The sequence below is a fragment of the Eschrichtius robustus genome, chromosome 3 (genome assembly GCF_028021215.1).
Source record: "Eschrichtius robustus isolate mEscRob2 chromosome 3, mEscRob2.pri, whole genome shotgun sequence".
In the NCBI taxonomy this organism is placed as follows: domain Eukaryota; kingdom Metazoa; phylum Chordata; class Mammalia; order Artiodactyla; family Eschrichtiidae; genus Eschrichtius; species Eschrichtius robustus.
The window spans coordinates 164,414,589-164,437,998 of NC_090826.1; the positions used below are offsets into that span (position 1 = coordinate 164,414,589).

Consider the following 23,410-nt stretch of genomic DNA (forward strand, 5'->3'; position numbering starts at 1 on the left):
ATTTTTAGTTTTCTGAGGAATCTCCATTCTCTTTTCCATAGTGACTGTACCAATTTAAAGTCCCACCAATAGTCACAAGTGTTCCCTTTTCTCCACTTCCTCACTAACACTTATCTCTTGTCATTTTGTTTGTTTGTTTGTTTGTTTTTTCTGGCCATGCCACACAGCTGGAGGGATCCTAGTTCCCCAACCAGGGATCAAACCCGGGCCCATGGCACTGGAAGCCTGCATCTTAACCACTAGACCACCAGGGAATTCCCTATCTCTTGTCATTTTTGATGATAGCCATTCTAACAGGTGCAAGGTGGCATTGAAATGGAGCAGGACCCTATGGTCATTGCCCACTATGTCTTCATCCTGCCTTTTGTGTGTGGAAAAAGTTTAGTCAAAGAATAAGTTTAATCAGAGAAGTGAGATAATGCAGAAACAAAAGAAAGCAGTCTAGGATTGGTTCAAGATAGCGGAGTAGAAGGACATGCTCTCACTCCCTCTTGTGAGAGCACCGAAATCACAATTAACTGCTGAACAATCATCGAGAGGAAGACACTGGAACTCACCAAAAAAGATACCCCACATCCAAAGTCAAAGGAGAAGCTGCAATGAGATGGTAGGAGGGGTGCAAGCACAATAAAATCAAATCCCATAACCACTGGGTGGGTGACTCACAAACTGGAGAACAATTATACCACAGAAGTCTACCCACTGGAGTGAAGGTTCTGAGCCCCATGTCAGGTTTCCCAACCTGGGTGTCTGGCAATGGGAGGAGGAATTCCCAGAGAATCAGACTTTGAAGGCTAGCGGGATTTGATTGCAGGACTTCGACAGGACTGGGGGAAACAGAGACTCCACTCTTGGAGGGCACACACAAAGTAGTGTGCACATCAGGACCCAGGGGGAAGGAGCAGTGACCCCATAGGAGACTGAACCAGACCTACCTGCTAGTGTTGGAGGGTCTCCTGGAGAGGCTGGGGGTGGCTGTGGCTCATAGCAGGGACAAGGACACTGACAGCAGAAGCTCTGGGAAATACTCCTTGGCATGAGCCCTCCTGGAGTCCACCATTAGCCCCAGCAAAGAGCCTGTAGCCTCCAGTGCTGGGTCGCCTCAGGCCACCCCACCCATCAGCAGACAAGCAAAGTTTTACTGGGCTCTGCCCACCAGAGCAACACCCAGCTCTACCCACCACCAGTCCCTCTCATCAGGAAACTTGCACAAGCCTCTTAGACAGCCTCATCCACCAGAGGGCAGACAGAAGAAGAAGAACTACAATCCTGCAGCCTGTGGAACAAAAATTACATTCACAGAAAGATAGACAAAATGAAAAGGCAGAGGACTATGTACCAGGGGAAGGAACAAGATAAAACCCCAGAAAAACAACTAAATGAAGTGGAGATAGGCAACCTTCCAGAAATAGAATTCAGAAAAATGAGAGTGAAGATGATCCAGGACCTCGGAAAAAGAATGGAGGCAAAGATTGAGAAGATGCAATAAATGTTTAACAAAGACTTAGAAGAATTAAAGAACAAACACCTAGACGAAAGAACAGAGATGAACAATACAACTGAATGAAAAATACACTAGAAGGAAATCAATAGCAGAATAACTGAGGCAGAAGAACGGATAAGTGACCTAGAAGACAGAATGGTGGAATTCACTGCCACAGAATAGAATAAAGAAGAAAGAATGAAAAGAAATGAAGACAGCCTATGAGACTTCTGGGACAACATTAAATGCACCAACATTCACATTATAGGGGTCCCAGAAGGAGAAGAGAGAGAGGAAGGACCCGAGAAAATATTTGAAGAGATTATAGTTGAAAATTTCCCTAACATGGGAAAGGAAATAGCCACCCAAGTCCAGGAAGCGCAGAGTCCCAGGCATGATAAACCCAAGGAGAAACATGCTGAGACACATAGTAATCAAATAGACAAATATTAAAGACAAAGAAAAATTATTAAAAGCAACAAGGGAAAAATGACAAATAACACACGAGAGAACTCACATAAGGTTAACAGCTGATTTCTCAGCAGAAACTCTACATACCAGAAGAGAGTGGCATGATATACTTAAAGTGGTGAAAGGGAAGAACCTACAACCAAGAATACTCTACCATGCAAGGATCTCATTCAGATTCGATGGAGAAATCAAAAGCTTTACAGACAAGCAAAAGTTAAGAGGATTCAGCACCACCAAACCAGGTCTACGACAAATGCTAAAGGAACTTCTCTAAGTGGGAAACACAAGAGAAGAAAAGGACCTACAAAAACAAACCCAAAACAATTAAGAAAATGGTCATAGGAACATACATATCGATAATTACCTTAAACGTGAATGGATTAAATCCTCCCACCAAAAGACACAGGCTTGCTGAATGGATACGAAAACAAGATCCATATATATGCTGTCTACAAGAGACCTACTTCAGACCTAGGGACACATACAGACTGAAAGTGAGGGGATAGAAAAAGATACTCCATGCAAAAGGAAATCAAAAGAATGCTGGAGTAGCAATACTCATATCAGATAAAATAGACTTTAAAATAAAGACTATTACAAGAGACAAAGAAGGACACTACATAATGATCAAGGGATCAATCCAAGAAGACGATATAACAATTGTAAATATTTATGCACCCAACATAGGAGCACCTCAGTACATAAGGCAAATGCTAACAGCCATAAAAGGGGAAATCGACAATAACACAATAATAGTAGGGGACTTTAACAACCCACTTTCACCAATGGACAGATCATCCAAAATGAAAATAAATAAGGAAACACAAGCCTTAAATGATACATTAAACAAGATGGACTTAATTGATATTTTTAGGACATTCCATCCCAAAACAACAGAATTCACTTTCTTCGCAAGTGCTCATGGAACATTCTCCAGGATGGATCACACCTTGGGTCACAAATCAAGCCTCAGTAAATTTAAGAAAATTGAAATCATCTCAAGCACCTTTTCCAACCAAAACACTATGAGATTAGAAATCAATTACAGGGAAAAAACCCCATAAAAACCACAAACACATGGAGGCTAAACAATATGTTACTAAATAACCAAGAGATCACTGAAGAATCAAAGAGGATATCAAAAATTACCTAGAGACAAATGACAATGAAAACACAATGATCCAAAACCTACGGGATGCAACAAAAGTAGTTCTAAAAGGGAAGTTGTTTATAGCAATACAATCCTACCTCAAGAAACAAGAAAAATCTCAAATAAACTATCTAACCTTACACCTAAAGAAACTAGAGAAAGAAGAACAAACATAATCAAAAGTTAGTACAAGGAAAGAAATCCTAAAGATTAGAGCAGAAATAAATGAAATAGAAACAAAGAAAACAGTAGCAAAGATCAATAAAACTAAAAGCTAGTTCTTTGAAAAGATAAACAAAATTGATAAACCTTTAGCCAGACTCATCAAGAAAAAGAGGGAGAGGACTCTAAAATTAGAAATGAAAAAAGAGAAGTTACAACAGCCACCACAGAAATACAAAGCATCCTAAGAGACTACTACAAGCAACTCTATGCCAATAAAATGGACAACCTGGAAGAAATGGACAAATTCTTAGAAAGGTATAACCTTCCACGACTGAACCAGGAAGAAATAGAAAACATGAACAGACCAATCACAAGTAAAGAAATTGAAACTGTGATTAAAAATCTTCCAACAAACAAAAGTCCAGGACCAGATGGCTTCACAGGTGAATTCTATCAAACATTTAGAGGAGAGCTAACACCCATCCTTCTCAAACTCTTCCAAAAAACTGCAGAGGAAGGAACACTCCCAAACTCATTCTATGAGGCCACCATTACCCTGATAGCAAAACCAGACAAAGATACTACAGAAAAAGAAAATTACAGACCAATATCACTGATGAATATAGATGCAAAAATCCTCAACCAAATACTAGCAAACAGAATCCAACAACATATTAAAAGGATCATACACCAGGATCAAGTGGGATTTATCCCAGGGATGCAAGATTCTTCAATATAAGCAAATCAATCAATGTGATACACCATATTAACAAATTGAAGGAGAAAAACCATATGATCATCTCAATACATGCAGAAAAAGCTTTTGACAAACGTTTTACCCATTTGTGGTAAAAACTATCCAGAAAGTGGGCATAGAGGGAAACTACCTCAACATAATAAAGGCCATATACGACAAACCCACAGTAAACATCATTCTCAATCGTGAAAAACTGAAAACATTTCCTCTAAGATCAGGAACAAGACAAGGATGTCCACTCTCGCCCCTATTATTCAACATAGTTTTGGAAGTCCTAGCCACGGTAATCAGAGAAGAGAAAGAAATAAAAGGAATATAAATTAGAAAAGAAGAAGTAAAACTGTCACTGTTTGCAGGTGACATGATACTCTACATAGAGAATCCTAAAGATGCCACCAGAAAACTACTAGAGCTAATCAGTGAATCTGGTAAAGTTGCAGGATACAAAATTAATGCACAGAAATCTCTTGCATTCCTATACACTAACAACGATAGATCAGAAAGAGAAATTAAAGAAACAATCCATTTCACCATTGCAACAAAAAGAATAAAATACCTAGGAATAAACTTACCTAAGGAAGTAAAAGGCCTGTACTCAGAAAACTATAAGACTCTGATGAAAAATCAAATATAACACAAACAGATGGAGTGATATACCATGTTCTTGGATTGGAAGAATCAATATTGTGAAGATGACTATACTACCCAAAGCAATCTACAGATTCAGTGCAATCCCTATCACATTACCAGTGGCATTTTTTACAGAACTAGAACAAAAATCTTAAAATTTGTATGGAGACACAAAAGACCCCAAATAGCCAAAGAAATCTTGAGGGAAAAAAACGGAGCTGGAGGAATCAGACTCCCTGACTTCAGACTATACTACAAAGCTACAGTAATCAAGACAATATGGTACTGGCCCAAAAACAGAAATAGAGATCAATGGAACATGACAGAAAGCCCAGAGATAAACCCACGCACCTACAGTGAACTAATCTATGACAAAGGAGGCAAGGATATACAATGGAGAAAAGACAGTCTCTTCAATAAGTGGTGCTGGGAAAACTGGACAGCCACATGTAAAAGAATGAAATTTGAACACTTCCTAACACCATACACAAAAATAATCTCAAAATGAATTAAAGACCTAAATGTAAGACTGTAAAACTCTTAGAGGAAAACATAGGAAGAACACTCTTTGACATAAATCACAGCAAGATCTTTTTTGACCCACCTGCTAGAGTAATGGAAATAAAAACAAAAATAAACAAATGGGACCTAATGAAACTTAAAAGCTTTTGCACTGCAAAATAAACTATAAACAAGATGAAAAGACAACCCTCAGAATGGGAGAAAATATTTGCCAACAAATCAACGGACAAAGGATTAACCTCCAACATATATAAACAGCTCATGCAGCTCAATATTAAAAAAACAAAAAACCCAATCAAAAAATGGGCAGAAGACCTAGATAGACATTTCTCTAAAGAAGACATACAGATGGCCATTAAGCATAGTCAAGGATATTTAGTTCCTCTCCAAGGGCTGTAGATAATATTCTGAGCCATATCCTTTGAGCTGTCTTATACATACTAAAAAACTCCACCAGGTGGAAGAAGTTAACTGCATGATGACCAGACTGTAGCCATGACAAAAGCTGCCACAATTCTGAGAACTGGCCTCAAAAAAATGGGAACAAACCGACCCTGGAACTGAAGATTAACCATACTTAAAACAATCAAGATGATGCTGATCAGATCACCACACGACCAACTTCAAGATGTCAGAGCTGACACTACTGTTTCTACATGTAGCCCCCTCTCTCCTTTCTCTGTAAAAGCTCTTGCCCACTGACTGTTGGTGGCAGTCGGCCTTTGGACAGGAGTCCACCCTCCCCCACAGGTTACCAGCCTCTGAAATATAAAGCAAACTTTCCTTTCCACCAACCTTGCCCCTTTGTTGGCTTTTGAGCAGTGAGCAGCTGTACCCCACTTTTGGTAACAATTTCTCATTGTGGTTTTGAGTTTCTTTTCCCTAATAATTAGTGACGTTGAACATCTTTTCATGTCCCTGTTGCTCATTTGTATATCTTCTTTGGAAGTGCCTTTTCAGGTCTTCTGCCCATTTTTAAATAGGGTTTTTTTTGGGTTTTTTTGCTGTTGAGTTGTATAAGTTCTTTATATACTTTGGATATTAACCTCTTATTGGATATATGATTTGCAAATATCTTCTCCCATTCAGTCGGTTGCCTTTTCATTTTTTTAAAATAGATCTTTATTGGAGTATAATTGCTTCACAATACTGTGTTAGTTTCTGTTGTACACCAAAGTGAATCAGCCATATGCATACATATGTCCCCATAACCCTTCCCTCTTGAGCCTCCCTCCCATCCTCCTATCCCACCCCTCTAGGTCATCACAAAGCACTGAGCTGATATCCCTGTGCTATGCTGCTGCTTCCCACTAGCTATCTATTTTACATTTGGGAGTCTATGTATGTCCATGCCACTCTCTCACTTTGTCACAGCTTACCCTTCCCCCTCCCCATATCTTCACGTCCATTCTCTAGTAGGTCTGTGTCTTTATTCCCGTCTTGCCCCTAGGTTCTTCATGACTATTATTTTTTTTTTAGATTTCATATATATGCGTTAGCATACGGTATTTGTTTTTCTCTTCTGGCTTACTTCACTCTGTATGACAGACTCTAGGTCCATCCATCTCATTACAAATAACTCAGTTTCATTTCTTTTTATTTGTTTTTTCATTTTAATGATGGTGTCCTTCTCTGTGCAGAAGGTTTTTTGTTTTATTAGTCCCATTTGTTTATTTTTGCTTTTCTTTCCCTTGCTTTTGGAGTCAGAGCCACAGAAACATTGCTAAGACCGATTTCATAGAGGTTACTGCCTATGTTTTCTTCTAGGACGTTTATGGTTTTAAAACTTACATTCAAGTCTTTAATCCATTTTGAGTAAATTTTTGTGTATAGTGTAATATAGTGGTCTAATTCCATTCTTTTGCATATGGCTGTCCAGTTTTCCCAACACCATTTATTGAAGAGACTGTCCTTTCCTCATTGCATGTTCTTTGCTCCTTCGTCATAAATTAATCATCCATATGTGTGTTTGTTTATTTCTGGCCTCTCAGTTCTGTTCTATTGATCTCTGTGCCTGCTTTTGTGTCAGTACCATACTTTTTTTTATTATTATAGCTCTGTAGTATAGTTTGAAATCAGGGGGTGTGATGCTTCCAGCTTTGGTCTTCTTTCTCAAGATTATTTTAGCTATTTGGGATCTTTTGTGGTTATATACAAATTTTAGAATTGTTCTACTTCTGTGAAATATGCCATTGGAATTTTGATAGAGATTGTATTGAATCAGTAGATTGCTTTGGGTAATATGGACATTTTAACAATATTAATTCATCCAGTTCATGAACACAGGATGTACATCCATTTATCTGTGTTTTCATCAATTTCTTTCATCAGTGTCTTATAGCTTTCAGGCACAGCTCTTTCACCTTCTTGGGCCTTCTATACTAGGGCACGTAAGAAACTATGCTGGGATAATTAAGAAACAAAATAACATTCTTTATTTAGAAGTAAAAATAAATTAATTAAGATGATAACACACCCACAACCTTGGTAGGAGAGGGGAGCAAAGGGAACCAGAGACTTGAGTTAGCTAAGGTTTTGTGTTATAAGCCTCAACAATGATCCCTTGCTATTGTCAGCATTCCTGTTTCTATGGTACTCAGAATGCCTTTTAAAAATATCTCCTTGGGTTTGCCTCCATAGAACCAGAACAATTCAACATTTTATTTAGCTACAACTTGATTTTGTAATCATGTAAAGGTTTTGGTATGGAAAATTAACATTATCCTAAAATAGAGATGCTGATAACTTTCATTGGGTGCAGAGAATTTCCAAAATGAAAAAAAAATTCCTTAAATAAGGGATTCTAGAATAATACATACCTGGTATTCTTGATTTTTCTCCCGGTTCTCAATTGCTTGAAATAGCTCTTCACACACATTTGGAATGATACCCTTGTTTGCCCCAAACCCAATCATGGAATAGCTTTTTCCAGAGCCAGTTTGGCCATAAGCCAGGAGAGTAGTATTATAGCCTTGCCAGGTACTGTCCAGAATTCCCCTGCCAAGATCGTGGAAAACATCTCTCTGGAAAGAAGACCACAGGCATCAAGTTCAGCACTGACTTTTCACAGTACTCTTAAAATCTAATATTCTGGTTTTAGTGAGTTCCACCTTAATTAGTATTATATGACTTACTTGAAATATAACTCAGATGCTGTCTTAGAACCAGTGAAATAAAGCTGGCAACCAAAAAGGGATTTGTCAGTTTGGAAAACGCTGATCACCACAAATCACCATGGATATTCAACTAGCCAGTATTCGTCAGTAATGGATTTGAGTATTTTATAGCCTTGACAAAACATGGGCTAGGTCTTTAAAATTCATCAATTAGACAAAAATTTCAAGGCACCAAGGGACACAGACCAGTCAAAGTGTTTTCTACTTTCTCTGTATTCTTTAATCCAAACAACGTTACAAAATTCCTACACTAATTTTAACTCGCCGCTCCTGAACCTTCTTTCTTTCTTTCTTTCTTTTTTAACAAGACCTAGTGGTTCTGAAGCCAACACACACATATATATGTGCACCCTTTTTTTTTAAGTGGCAGACACAGATGCTTGTGCCCACAATTGCTTGAAAGAGAAGATGCGGTCTGGCTTTTATTATCTATCATCTGATTATCTATTATTATCTATTATGTTATCTATAATATGAGAGATATTATCTGTTATTGCCATAGCCAGGAATAATTCTCTTATTTGAGGCTGTTTCAAAGTGTATATTCTTTTCTGTTCTCTAATATCAATAAAATAGTAAGTAAGCATTATACACTCCATTTGTTGCAATGTATACATTTGTGTAATTTATATAATTTTTATTTCTGAGAAAGATGCACATACCAACGTAGTGTGATTTATATAAGGACAATAGGCAATAACCAATTTTCTTACACTACTCATTTCTCATGAGAAAGGAATAAAAAGTATTACACTATAAGTGTTAGGGGAGCTCTAGGCTTAAAATGTGGAATCTGGCCAGTGGTTTCCCAGAACGTTGAGACCATACTTTTACCAGAAAAAATGTATTTATGTAATAGATATCCACTCTACCTTAGGAGATATTAGCTGAACCTAAGGAGTGCTCACTAAGCTTAGTAAAGTAACTGGTTTTGCTATCATTTTTTCCTCTGTGCTATTTGGAGATTTGGGGGAAATGCTTTTATTGCCAATTTTTATGAATTGAAAACTTCAAACAAGCAACATAGAATTTTATTAAATAAACAAAATCTTAGAGAATAGAATCATTCTGTAAATTTTGTTAGCTGTAGAGTTTTCTGTATAGTTTTCCACTGAAATCTCTTTTGGATGTCAGTGATTTGCATATTAGGTAAGCCAAGAATTCACAGAGCTACATTTCTAGTTCCTTCCTATTCTTCATCCTATAATCAACTATACGAAACATTTTCCTACACTACGGTATGTAAAGCTATAATTCTGCAGTATCTTAATAGGTGGTCAACAAAAGATAGGGAGGATGAGAGGGAAAGCTGTTGACAAAGTTAATCAAGTCTCTTTACAGCACAGTTTTTGCAGTCTTTTAAAACTATCTTTTAAAAAACTGAGAATTGACATATAACATTATACTAGTTTCAAATGTACAGCATAATGATTTGATATATGTATATATTGAGAAATGATTACCAGAATAAATTTAGTTCACAGAGTTTTTGTTTGTTTGTTTTTTTATTTTTTGGCCATGCAGTGTGGCTTGTGGGATCTTAGTTCCCTGACCAGGGATCGAACCCGGGCCCTCAGCAGTGAGAGCACAGAGTCCTAACCACTGGACCACAAGGGAATTCCCCCAATTTTTTTTCTTGTGATGAGAACTTTTAAGATCTACTCTCTCAGCAACTGTCAAATATACAATACTGTATTGTTAACTACAGGCATACCTCAGAGATACTGCGGGTTCAGTTCCAAACCATCACAATAAAGCAAATAATGCAATAAAGTGAGTCACAAAAAGTTTTTGTTTTTCCCAATGCATATAAAAGTTGTGTTTACACTACACTGTAATTTATTAAGTGTGCAATAGCATGATGTCTAAAAAGACAATGTATACATCATAATTTAGAAATATTTTACTGCTCAACAATGCTAACCATCATCTGAGCCTTCATAATCTTTTTGCAATAGTAACATCAAAGATCACTGATCACAGATCACCATGAGAAATAGAAAAATTTGAAATATTGGGAGAGTTACCAAAATGTGACACAGAGACACAGAGTGAGCAACGTTGGAAAAATGGCACCAATAGACTTGCTTGATACAGGATTGCCACAAAACTTCAATTTGTTTTAAAAAAAAAGAAAGAAAGAAAGAAAGAAAAGAAAAAGAAAAAAACCCCGCAATAACAACACTGTATCTGCGAAGCGCAATAAAGCAAAGCACAATAAAATGAGGTCTGTCTGTATATCACCATGCTGTACATTACATCCCCAGGACTTATTTACCTTACTGGGAGTTCGTAGCTTTTGATGACCTTCACCCATTTCACCCGTGTCCCACCCCCACCCCCCTCAAACCCGACACCCAACATTAACCCCTGCCTCTGGCAACAACCAATCTGTTCTCGGTATCTAAAAGTTCATTTTTTAAAAAGATTCCACATGTAAGTGAGATCATATAGTATTTGTCTTTTTCTGTCCAACTTATTTCACTTGGCATAATGCCCCCAAGGTCCATCCATGTGTTGCAAATGGCAGGATTTCCTTCTTTTTATGGCTGAATAATATTCCATTGTGTATGTATGTATATGTATGTATATATACATTTTCTTTATCCATTCATCTGTCGATGAACACTTAGGTTGTTTCCATGTCTTGACTATTGTAAATAATACTGCAATGAATATGGGGGTGCAGATATCTTATCAAGATAGTGATTTCATTTTCTTTGGATAAACACTCAGAAGTGGGATTGCTGGATCACATGGTAGTTCCATTTTTAATTTTGAGGGGAACCTCAACAGATGAATGGATAAAGAAGATATGGCACATATATACAATGGAATATTACTCAGCCAAAGAAAGAAACGAAATTGAGTTATTTGTAGTGAGGTGGATGGACCTAGAGTCTGTCATACAGAGTGAAGTAAGTCACAAAGAGAAAAACAAATACCGTATGCTAACACATATATATGGAATCTAAGAGAAAAAAAAAAGTCATGAAGAACCTAGGGGCAAGACGGGAATAAAGACACAGACCTACTAGAGAATGGACTTGAGGATATGGGAGGGGGAAGGGTAAGCAGTGACAAAGGGAGAGAGTGGCATGGACGTATATACACTACCAAACATAAAATAGATAGCTAGTGGGAAGCAGCCGCATAGCGCAGGGAGATCAGCTCGGTGCTTTGTGACCACCTAGAGGGGTGGGATAGGGAGGGTGGGAGGGAGGGAGACGCAAGAGGGAAGAGCTATGGGAACATATGTATATGTATAACTGATTCACTTTGTTATAAAGCAGAAACTAACACACCACTGTAAAGCAATTATACTCCAATAAAGATGTTAAAAAAGAAAAAAAAAAAGAAAAAAAAAAAAGAACCTCAGTGACCTATGGGACAATTTCAAGCATACATGTAACTAGAGTCACAGAAGGAATAGGAGAGACCAAAAATACTTGGAGAAATTTTGTTTGAAATTTTTTCAAAATTTGATGGAAATCACAAACCCACAGATCCAAGAAGCTTAATGAGCTCTGTCCAGATTGAAATGACCACTTTTCCTTTGTACCCCGTTGTATCCCATACATATTGTTATCACAGAAACTGTGACATTTGAATGCACTTTTTTGCCTGTCTCCCTACAGCAAATTGTGAGCAACTTTAAGGCTGAATAATGCACGGCATATGATAAAACCAAAGTTCTCAAATGCTGAGTGCCGTGCAATTTTGCTTATCTCAGAGAAGGAAATATAATTGACTTGACTGACATTCCTTTTTCAAAATATGTCAGTACATTGGAAGATAACTGACTTGAGTGTCTAAACATTTATTTAGGCAATAGCTGTACTTTTGGACCTCATGTTTAACATGAAAAGGAATAAATTTAAAACCAGACTCTCATATGGAAGCATATATTGTAGTATGCTTGCATTAAAATAATTCTACCAGTATATTGTTAACACTTTATTGAAAAAAAAACAAACTACCATTGAAGTTGTTTTAAAGCAATTTACCTGGCCTGCAAATTTACTGCTAGGATCAGCTGAAATAAACACACCATCTTTATCCTTTTGAAATCCATTGTGAGACCAATATGCCAGGTCAAAAGTAAATGTCTTCGTATGTTCTGGATTCTTAGGGTCTTGTATAATGGTAGTGGTCCTGGAATGCATGGAAATCACACATTTGCTCCCAGAATTCTTCTCTCTCTATAGTCAAATTACAAATTCAGAGTCAATCATTACAGTTTTTCTGCCATCTGATTGTTTTGCAGGTCTTTACATCTAGTAAGAAATTAAGCCAATAACTTATCATTTATTCATTTTGTTCTCTAATTATGTTATTCTTAGCAGCTATTATGACAACAGTTTCTCTTATACTTCCTCAGAAATTTTAAAAGGCTTGTCTCTAGTCATATTAAATTTCTGAGAATAGCATATCTAACACTCAGCTATACTAATAGCATAAACTATAGCATCAGAGATCCATTTCCAACATGACAATGTAAGAAGCTCCACTGTCCCACTCCCCAGCAAAACTGGTGAAAATTATTAATGAAAAAAATGAAAATGAAAAAATTTAAAGCCTCTGGAAATGGTTCTAAAAGCAAACAGCCAATGAAGAAAGATCTATTCAATAAAATCTATCAAAATTTGGTAAGAAAGGAGAGTCTGTGTTGTTTAAGCAAGACTATTCCTTCCCTCTCCATTGCCAGCTCAGCAAAGCAGAGATGACTTCAGATTGCTGGAGCTAAGAACACAGGGTTCCCTTTCTCCCCAGATCCCAGTAGGAGGGATTTATTCCTAGGAGGAGAATATCAGCATTTCTCACCCTGCCCCCATCTACCTGTGGCTGAGGCTAAGTATAGGAAAGTATAGGTGAGAGGTGAGAGTTCATTCTTCTACCCAGTTTCCACTCATGGAACGGAGATTCTACTTTGGTTGCAGCATGCTGAGAATACTGGGGTGCTGATCACCATTGCCCTGGCTCCTGAGGTAGTGGTTCTATACCAAAAGAGACAAGCTGAGAGGGTCACAGGCTGCTGTTCCACATTCACCAAGTGCTGGGCTTCTAGAGCAGGGGTGTCATACAGAGTAGCTTGCTGTTGTCCCCACCCACAAATCCAGAGTCCTGGTTTAGAGATCTTGCCTGGGCAGATAGCACCTAATCTCTTCCCAAAGGAACTGACTTCATTTGCCCCCTTAGAGAAGTTCAACCCTAAGGGCACTCTTAAGAACAGAGGCGGCTGTGATGAAAGGCAATTGGGAGATTCAAGGAACAGGTTAAAGTACAGGCCCTCTAGTTTACAGGGGAGGAACCCACCTGGACACTGAAAAAAATATCAAACACTGATCTCAGAAGTTAAACTTTTCAAAAGAACCAGAATTTGATTGAATTAGTTTGTAGAGCAATTTATGCCCAAGGTCATTGTTGAAAACAACACAGCAATCAATCAACAATCAGTGGAGTTTGCAGCGTGGTGTGGTTAAGAGGGAAAGGGAGCTCTACAAAACCTGTTACCACCCCAGGGTAACCAGGGCATACCCAAAGCTGTGTCTTCTTGAGGAGCAACAAAAAAAGTAGGGGTTGGGGGGCGTGTTTGGTATTTTCACCATTAAGCTTCTTTGCCATAACATATTTGCTGCACACATTTTCACCACAAACATTTTTGGTGCATAACTAACTGGCCATAAAGCAATTCTGCCATGCCAGATAAAATTAACTGGTTGACGGTTTGCTTTCAATTGGTTTAAATGCATTAGCATTTCTTCCTGTTATCCATGTTACTGATGGATTTAACCGCCAGTGATGATGATTTATTTGTTCTAAGAGTTGTTTTCTTATTTTTTTTAATAAGGTATTTAAAAATTTTTTTGTGCTCCCCCCACCTTTTTAGGTTTTGATTTTCTCTTTTAAAAAAAAATTATTTCGTTGCACTGGGTCTTAGTTGTGGCAGGTGGGCTCCTTAGTTGTGGCTTGCTGGCTCCTTCATTGCGGTGGGGGGGGTCCTTAGTTGTGGCATGCGAACCCTTAGTTGTGGCATGCATGTGGGATCTAGTTCCCTGACCGGGGATCAAACCCAGGCCCCCTGAATTGGGAGTGCGTAGTCTTAACCACTGTGCCACCAGGAAAGTCCCTGTTTTCTTATTTTGAAACACACTACGTTAGAGAAGAAAAAAGCTGAGGGCCTCAAAGGCACAGAGTTGAAACATTCCCCAGAGAACTTTGGAACACCCATCAAGGGACATGTGACAATATGCCAAGAACAAACAACAGTGTAGAGGCTTTCACAACACACCAAAGCTCAGTTACAAATACATATCCTAGTGTTTGGGAACTGATACCTGTCTTAATGAAGGAAAAAATTTTAGTGAAAAAGAAAAAAGTTCAATGCCAAATGAGGAGACTAATCAACAAGCAAAAAAAAAAAAAAAAACCATGATACTATAAATGAAAGACTTCAAAGATAAGTGCTTTAGGTACAAGCCACAAAATAAAATCAGTTATTTGTGCAGTATTGCTAAGAATCTACACATAACTTAAATGCAATCAAATATTTTGTATTTTGAAATAGTCTTTTAATGTTCTTCTTTTCTTTTTCATTACTTTATTTTTTTATGGCAAAACTACCCTATGGCCAACTAGTTATATGGTGAAAATGTTTGCGGCAAAGAAGTTTACAGCAAAAGTACCTAGAACCTGGTGGGAGATAAGACTTAAGTAAAATAATCCAGCCAATCACTAAACAAATAAACAAGCAAATAACAATACCAAGCTACAGAGGGGCGGGAGGACCAGTACCCAGACTTGTTACAATATATTATCTAAAATGTCCAGTTTCCCTAAAAAACTGTGAGGCATACAAAGAAATAGGAAAGTAAGACCTACACATTGGAAAAAAAGCAGGCAACAGAAGTAACCAGATGCTAGAGTTATCAGAAAAATACTTAAAGTAACAATTATAAATATATTCACAGAACTAAAGGAAACCAGATTAAAGAACTAAAGGAAGGATTATAAAGGAATAGTATAAACAATTGATTACATTAGATAATTTAGATGAAATGGACAAATTCTTAGACACAAACTACTGAAACAGACTCAAGAAGAAATAGGCTATCATCTGAATAGACCTATAACAAATGAAGAGATGGTAGTAAAAAAACAACAAATAAAACTACTCATGAAGAAATGGCTTGACTGCTTAATTCTATCAAACATTTACAGAATTAATACCAATTCTTCATAAACTCTTCTAAAATATAGAAGAGGGAATACTCCCCAACTTATTTTTATGAAGCCAGTATTACCCTGATACCAAATCCAGATAAAGACATCACAAGAAAATAAAACTACAGACCAATATCTCTTATAAATATGGATGCAAGAATCCCTGACAAATTATTACCAACGTGAATCCAGCAACATATAAAAAGAATTATACACTGTAACAAAATGAGATTTATCCTAGGGATACAAGGTTGGTTTAACATCTGAAAATGATTCTATTGACCATGTTTTTTATTTTCTATATTTATGAACTTTGACATCCCTGGGGCCTGGAGAGCTTGTCCCTCCCAGGGTTAATGAATTCGTAGAGATAGCAAAAAACTTACCTTTCATGCAAACCAACCAATCCAAAGTCCACATCCCAAACACCTCCTTTATCTAACTCACACACCAAGCCAATATTTTCCTCACCTTACATCACTCAGGGCCAGGTACCTGAAAAGTAGGCTGCACGCGTGGAAACTACTCAAACTGTCCAATCCTAAGATTGCTCAAACTTGCCCACCATGCCTTGCCCATTCCTTCCTGTGGAAACCACCATAAGGCTGTGGGCCATGAATTCTTTTCTCCAGCCTTCTGACCAACTTTGATACTTCCCCATGTGGCTGCGCGGAATGCTCCTTTCTCTTGAGAATTATAAGGCAATTGTCACTAAATCTGTCACCTTATTATACCTGATTAAAACAAATCTTGGGTACACTTTAAAATAATGATTAATGTACTACATATCAATAAAATAAAACAAAAAAAATCACACATCTCAAGATGCAGAAAATGCATTTGACAAAATCCAACACCCTTTCATGATAAAAACACTCAACAAATCAGGAATAGAATGGAACTTCTTCAATCACATAAGGGGCATCTATGAAAAACCCACGACTAATATCACACTTAATAGTCAAGGCTGACTATTACCCCCTAAGATCAGGACGAAGACAAGGATTTCTACTCTTGACATCTCTATTCAATATTGTATTGGAGGTCCTAGTTAGGGCAATTAGGCAGGAAAAAGAAACAAAAGGCATCCAGATAGGAAAGGAAGAAGTAAAATGATTGCTCTTTGCAGATGACCTGATCTTAGAAAATCCTAAGGAATCCACTAAAAGCTATTAGAATGAGTTCACTAAGTTTGCAGGATGTAAAATCAATATACAATAATCAACTGTATTTCTCTACACTTTAAATGAACAATCTGAAAAGGAAATTAAGAAAATTTCATTTCTAATACTACCAAAAAGAATAAAATCTTTAAGAATAAGGTTAACAAAAGAAGTACAAAACATATACTCTGAATACTACAAAACATTGTGGGAATTTAGAAACATTGTTTCTAAAAATTAGAAAAACACCTCATTTCTTAGATCAAAAGACTTGGCATTATTAAGATAATGCTCCCCAAATTGATGTACATTCAATGCAATCTCTATCAGAATCCCACCTGACTTCTTTGTAGAAATTGACAAGCTTATTGTAAAATTCATATGGAACTGCCAGGCAACCAGAATAGCCAAAACAATCTTTAAAAAGAAGAAAAAAGTAGGATTCACACCAACTTCACAATTCAGTACAACCAACAGTGATCAAGTGTGTGTGGTACTGGCACAATGACAGACATACAGACTAATGTAATGAAGTGGAGAATCCAGATATAAACCCAAACATATATGATCAACTGATTTTCAACAAGGCTGCCAAAATGGAGAAAGAATAGCCTTTAGAAGGAATGGTGCTGGGAAAACTCAATGGCCACATGCAAAAGAATGAACTTGGATCCTTACCTCATATCATATATAAAAATCAACTCAAAATGGACCAAAGCCCTAAATGTAAGAGCTAAAACTAAAAAAGAAAACATAAATCTTCATGACATTGGATTGGGCAAAGAGAGATATAACATCAAAAGCACAATTTAAAAAAATGGACTTCAAAATTTAAAACTTTTGCATTTCAAAGGATGAAAAGATGACCTTTTGAATGGGAGAAAACTTGCAAATCATATATCTAGTGAGAAATTGTATTAGAATATGTAAAGAACAGTTCAATATAAAAAGATAATCCAATATAAAAATGAGCAAAGGATCTGCACAGACATTTCCCCAAGGAAGATATACTAATAGGCAATAGTACATGAAAAGATGCATGACATCATTAGTCATCAGGAAAATGCACATCAAAACCATGAGATACCACTTCACACCAACTAGAATGGCTATAATGAAGTAAGATAACAAGTGTTAGCCTGGATTAGAGAAACTGGAACCCTCATACACTGCTAGTAGTAATTTAAAATGGTGCATCTGCTTTGGAAAAGTCTGGCAATTCCTCAAATGATAACATAGAGTTACTATATGACTCAGCAGTTCCATGCCTAGGTATATAACCAAATGAAAACGTGTCCACACAAAAACTTATAAACAAATGTTTATAGCAACATGATTCATAATAGCTAACAGGTGGAAACAACCCTGACACCAAATAACTGACGAATGGATGAACAAAATGTGGTATATCCATACAATGGATTATCCAGCCGTAAAGAAATGAATTTTTGACATATGCTATAACATGGATAAACCTTGAAAACGTTATGCTGAGTGAAAGAAGCCAGTCATAAAAGACTATATAATTCCACTTATACAAATTGTACAGAACAGGGAAATATGCAGAAACAGGGATTAGTTTAATGGTTGTTTAGGACTGGGGGAATAAGGATGATAGCTAAAGAGTACAGACATTCTGGGCCTGAACCAAGATGGCAGAGGAAAAGGATGTGCTCTTACTCCTTCTTGTGAGAACACCAGAATCACAACTAGCTGCTGGACAATCATCGAAAGGAAGACACTGGAACTCACCAAAAAAGATACCCCACATCCAAAGACAAAGGAGAAGCCACAATGAGATGGTAGGAGGGGCACAATCACAACAAAATCAAATCCCATAACTGCTGGGTGGGTGACTCACAGACTGGAGAACACTTATACCACAGAAGTCCATCCACTGGAGTGAAGGTTCTGAGTCCCACGTCAGGCTTCCCAACCTGGGGGTCTGGCAACAGGAGGAGGAATTCCTAGAGAATCAGACTTTGAAGGCTAGTGGGATTTGATTGCAGGACTTTGACAGGACTGGGGGAAACAGAGACTCCACTCTTGGAGGGCACACACAAAGTAGTGTGTGCATCGGGACCCAGGGGATGGAGCAGTGAACCCAGGGGAGACTGAACCAGACCTACCTGCTAGTGTTGGAGGGTCTCCTGAAGAGGCGGGGGGTGGCTGTGGCTCACCATGGGGACAAGGACACTGGCAGCAGAAGTTCTGGGAAGTACGCCTTGGCGTGAGCCCTCCCAGAGTCTGCCATTAGCTCCACCAAAGAGCCCAGGTAGGCTCCAGTGTTGGGTTGCCTCAGGCCAAACAACCAACAGGGAGGGAACCCAGCCCCACCCATTAGCAGTCAAGCGGATTAAACTTTTACTGAGCTCTGCCCACCAGAGCAACACCCAGCTCTACCCACCACCAGTCCCTCCCATCAGGAAACCTGCACAAGCCTCTTAGATAGCCTCATCCACCAGAGGGTAGAAAGCAGAAGCAAGAAGAACTACAATCCTGCAGCCTGTGGAAGGAAAACCACATTCACAGATAGATAGACGAGATGAAAAGGCAGAGGGCTATGTATCAGATGAAGGAGCAAGATAAAATCCCAGATAAACAACTAAATGAAGTGGAGATAGGAAACCTTCCAGAAAAAGAATTCAGAATAATGATAGTGAAGATGATCCAGGACCTCGGAATAAGAATGGAGGCAAAGATCGAGAAGAAGCAAGAAATGTTTAACAAAGACATAGAAGAATTAAAGAACAAACAAACAGAGATGAACAATACAATAACTGAAATGAAAACTACACTAGAATGAATCAATAGCAGAATAACTGAGGCAGAAGAACGGATAAGTGACCTGGAAGACAGAACGGTGGAATTCACTGCTGCAGAACAGAATAAAGAAGAAAGAATGAAAAGAAATGAAGAAAGCCTAAGAGACCTCTGGAACAACATTAAACACAACAACATTCGCATTATAGGGGTCCCAGAAGGAGAAGAGAGAGAGAAAGGAGCAGAGGAAATATTTCAAGAGATTATAGTCGAAAACTTCCCTAACATGGGAAAGGAAATAGCCACCCAAGTCCAGGAAGCGCAGCGAGTCCCATACAGGATAAACCCAAGGAGAAACATGCCGAGACACATAGTAATCAAATTGGCAAAAATTAAAGACAAAGAAAAACTATTGAAAGCAGCAAGGGAAAAATGACAAATAACATACAAGGGAACTCCCATAGGGTTAACAGCTGCTTTCTCAGCAGAAACTCTACAAGCCAGAAGGGAGTGGCAGGACATACTTAAAGTGATGAAAGGGAAGAAACTACAGCCAAGATTACTCTACCTGGCAAGGATCTCATTCAGATTCGATGGAGAAATCAAAAGCTTTACAGACAAACAAAAGCTAAGAGAATTCAGTACCACCAAACCAGCTCTACAACATTGCTAAAGGAACTTCTCTAACTGGGAAACACAAGAGAAGAAAAGGACGTACAAAAACAAACCCAAAACAATTAAGAAAATGGTGATAGGAACATACATATCGATAATTACCTTAAACGTGAATGGATTAAATGCTCCCACCAAAAGACACAGGCTTGCTGAATGGATACAAAAACAAGACCCATATATATGCTGTCTACAAGAGACCCACTTTAGACATAGGGACACATTCAGACTGAAAGTGAGAGGATGGAAAAAGATATTCCATGCAAATGGAAATCAAAAGAAAGCTGGAGTAGCAATACTCATATCAGATAAAATAGACTTTAAAATAAAGAAGGTTACAAGAGACAAGGAAGGACACTACATAATGATCAAGGGATCAATCCAAGAAGAAGATATAACAAGTATAAATATATATGCACCCAACATAGGAGCACCTCAATACATAAGGCAACTGCTAACAGCTATAAAAGAGGAAATCGACAGTAACACAATAATAGTGGGGGACTTTAACACCTCACTTACACCAATGGACAGATCATCCAAAATGAAAATAAATAAGGAAACAGAAGCTTTAAATGACATAATAGACCAGATAGATTTAATTGATATTTATAGGACATTCCATCCAAAAACAGCAGATTACACTTTCTTCTCAAGTGCACATGGAACATGCTCCAGGGTACATCACATCTTGGGTCACAAATCAAGCCTCAGTAAATTTAAGAAAATTGAAATCATATCAAGCATCTTTACTGACCACAATGCTATGAGATTAGAAATGAATTACAGGGGAAAAAACGTAAAAAACACAAACACATGGAGGCTAAACACTTCGTTACTAAATAACCAAGAGATCACTGAAGAAATCAAAGAGCAAATCAAAAAATACCTAGAGACAAATGACAATGAAAACACAACAATCCGAAACCTATGGGATACAGCAAAAGCAGTTCTAAGAGGGAAGTTTATAGCTATACAAGCCTACCTCAAGAAACAAGAAAAATCTCAAATAAACTATCTAACCTTACATCTAAAGGAACTAGAGAAAGAAGACAAACAAAACCCAAAGTTAGCAGAAGGAAAGAAATCATAAAGACCAGAGCAGAAATAAATGAAATAGGAACAAAGAAAACAATAGCAGAGATCAATAAAACTAAAAGCTGGTTCTTTGAGAAGATAAACAAAATTGATAAACCATTAGCCAGACTCATCAAGAAAAAGAGGGAGAGGACTCAAATCAATAAAATTAGAAATGAAAAAGGAGAAGTTACAACAGACACCACAGAAATACAAAGCATCCTAAGAGACTACTACAAGCAACACTATGCCAATAAAATGGACAACCTGGAAGAAATGGACAGATTCTTAGAAAGGTATAACCTCCCACGACTGAACCAGGAAGAAATAGAAAATATGAACAGACCAATCCCAAGTAATGAAATTGAAACTGTGATTAAAAATCTTCCAACAAACAAAAGTCCAGGACCAGATGGCTTCACAAGTGAATTCTACCAAACATTTAGAGAAGAGCTAACACCCATCCTTCTCAAACTCTTCCAAAAAACTGCAGAGGAAGGAACACTCCCAAACTCATTCTATGAGGCCACCATCACCCTGATACCAAAACTAGACAAAGATACTCAAAAAAAGAAAAGTACAGACCAATATCACTGATGAATATAGATGCAAAAATCCTCAACAAAATACTAGCAAACAGAATCCAACAACACATTAAAAGGATCACACACCATGATCAAGTGGGATTTATCCCAGGGATGCAAGGATTCTTCAATATACGCAAATCAATCAATGTGATACACCATATTAACAAACTGAAGAATAAAAACCATATGATCATCTCAATAGATGCAGAAAAAGCTTTTGACTAAATTCAACACCCATTTATGATAAAAACTCTCCAGAAAGTGGGCATAGAGGGAACCTACCTCAACATAACAAAGGCCATATATGACAAACCCACAGCAAACATCACTCTCAATGGTGAAAAACTGAAAGCATTTCCTCTAAGATCAGGAACAAGACAAGGATGTCCTCTCTCACCACTATTATGCAACATAGTTTGGAAGTCCTAGCCTCGGCAATCGGAGAAGAAAAAGAAATAAAAGGAATAGAATTGGAAAAGAAGAAGTAAAACTGTCACTGTTTGCAGATGACATGAGACTATACATAGAGCATCCTAAAGATGCTACCAGAAAACTACTAGAGCTAATCAATGAATATGGTAAAGTTGCAGGATACAAAATTAATGCACAGAAATCTCTTGCATTCCTATACACTAATGATGAAAAATCTGAAAGAGAAATTAAGGAAACACTCCCATTTACCACTGCAACAAAAAGAATAAAATACCTAGGAATAAACCTACCCAGGGAGACAAAATAGCTGTATGCAGAAAACTACAACACTGATGAAAAAAATTAAAGATGATAGCAACAGATGGAGAGATATACCACATTCTTGGATTGGAAGAATCAATATTGTGAAAATGACTATACTACCCAAAGCAATCTACAGATTCAATGCAATCCCTATCAAACTACCACTGGCATTTTTAGGGAACTAGAACAAAAACTTAAAATTTGTATGGAGACACAGAAGACCCTGAATAGCCAAAGCAGTCTTGAGGGAAAAAAACGGAGCTGGAGGAATCAGACTCCCTGACTTCAGACTATACTACAAAGCTATAGTAATCAAGACAATATGGTACTGACACAAAAACAGAGACATAGATCAATGGAACAAGACAGAAAGCCCAGAGATAAACCCACGCACCTATGGTCAACTAATCTATGACAAAGGATGCAAGGATATACAGTGGAGAAAAGACAGTCTCTTCAATAAGTGGTGCTGGAAAAACTGGACAGCTACATGTAAAAGAATGAAATTAGAACACTCCCTAACACCATACACAAAAATAAACTCAAAATGGATTAGAGATCTAAATGTAAGACTGGACACTATAAAACTCTTAGAGGAAAACATAGGAAGAGCACTCTTTAACATAAATCACAGCAAGATCTTTTTTCATCCACCTCCTAGAGTAATGGAAATAAAAACAAAAAGAAACAAATGGGACCTAGTGAAACTTAAAAGCTTTTGCATAGCAAAGGAAACCATAAACAAGACGAAAAGACAACCCTCAGAATGGGAGAAAATATTTGCAAATGAATCAACGGACAAGCGATTAATCTCCAAAATATATAAACAGCTCAT

General features: G+C 37.6%; 1 protein-coding gene across 1 annotated transcript in view; it reads right to left on the reverse strand.

Moving 5' to 3' along the window:
• Window positions 1-23,410, reverse strand: part of LOC137760758 (kinesin-like protein KIF28P) — an 83,019-nt gene that overhangs the window by 56,304 nt on the left and 3,305 nt on the right. Inside the window, 2 exon segments of the mRNA XM_068537653.1 lie at window positions 7,998-8,201; window positions 12,362-12,556. Of these exon segments, the coding sequence (XP_068393754.1) occupies window positions 7,998-8,201; window positions 12,362-12,556 (399 nt within the window).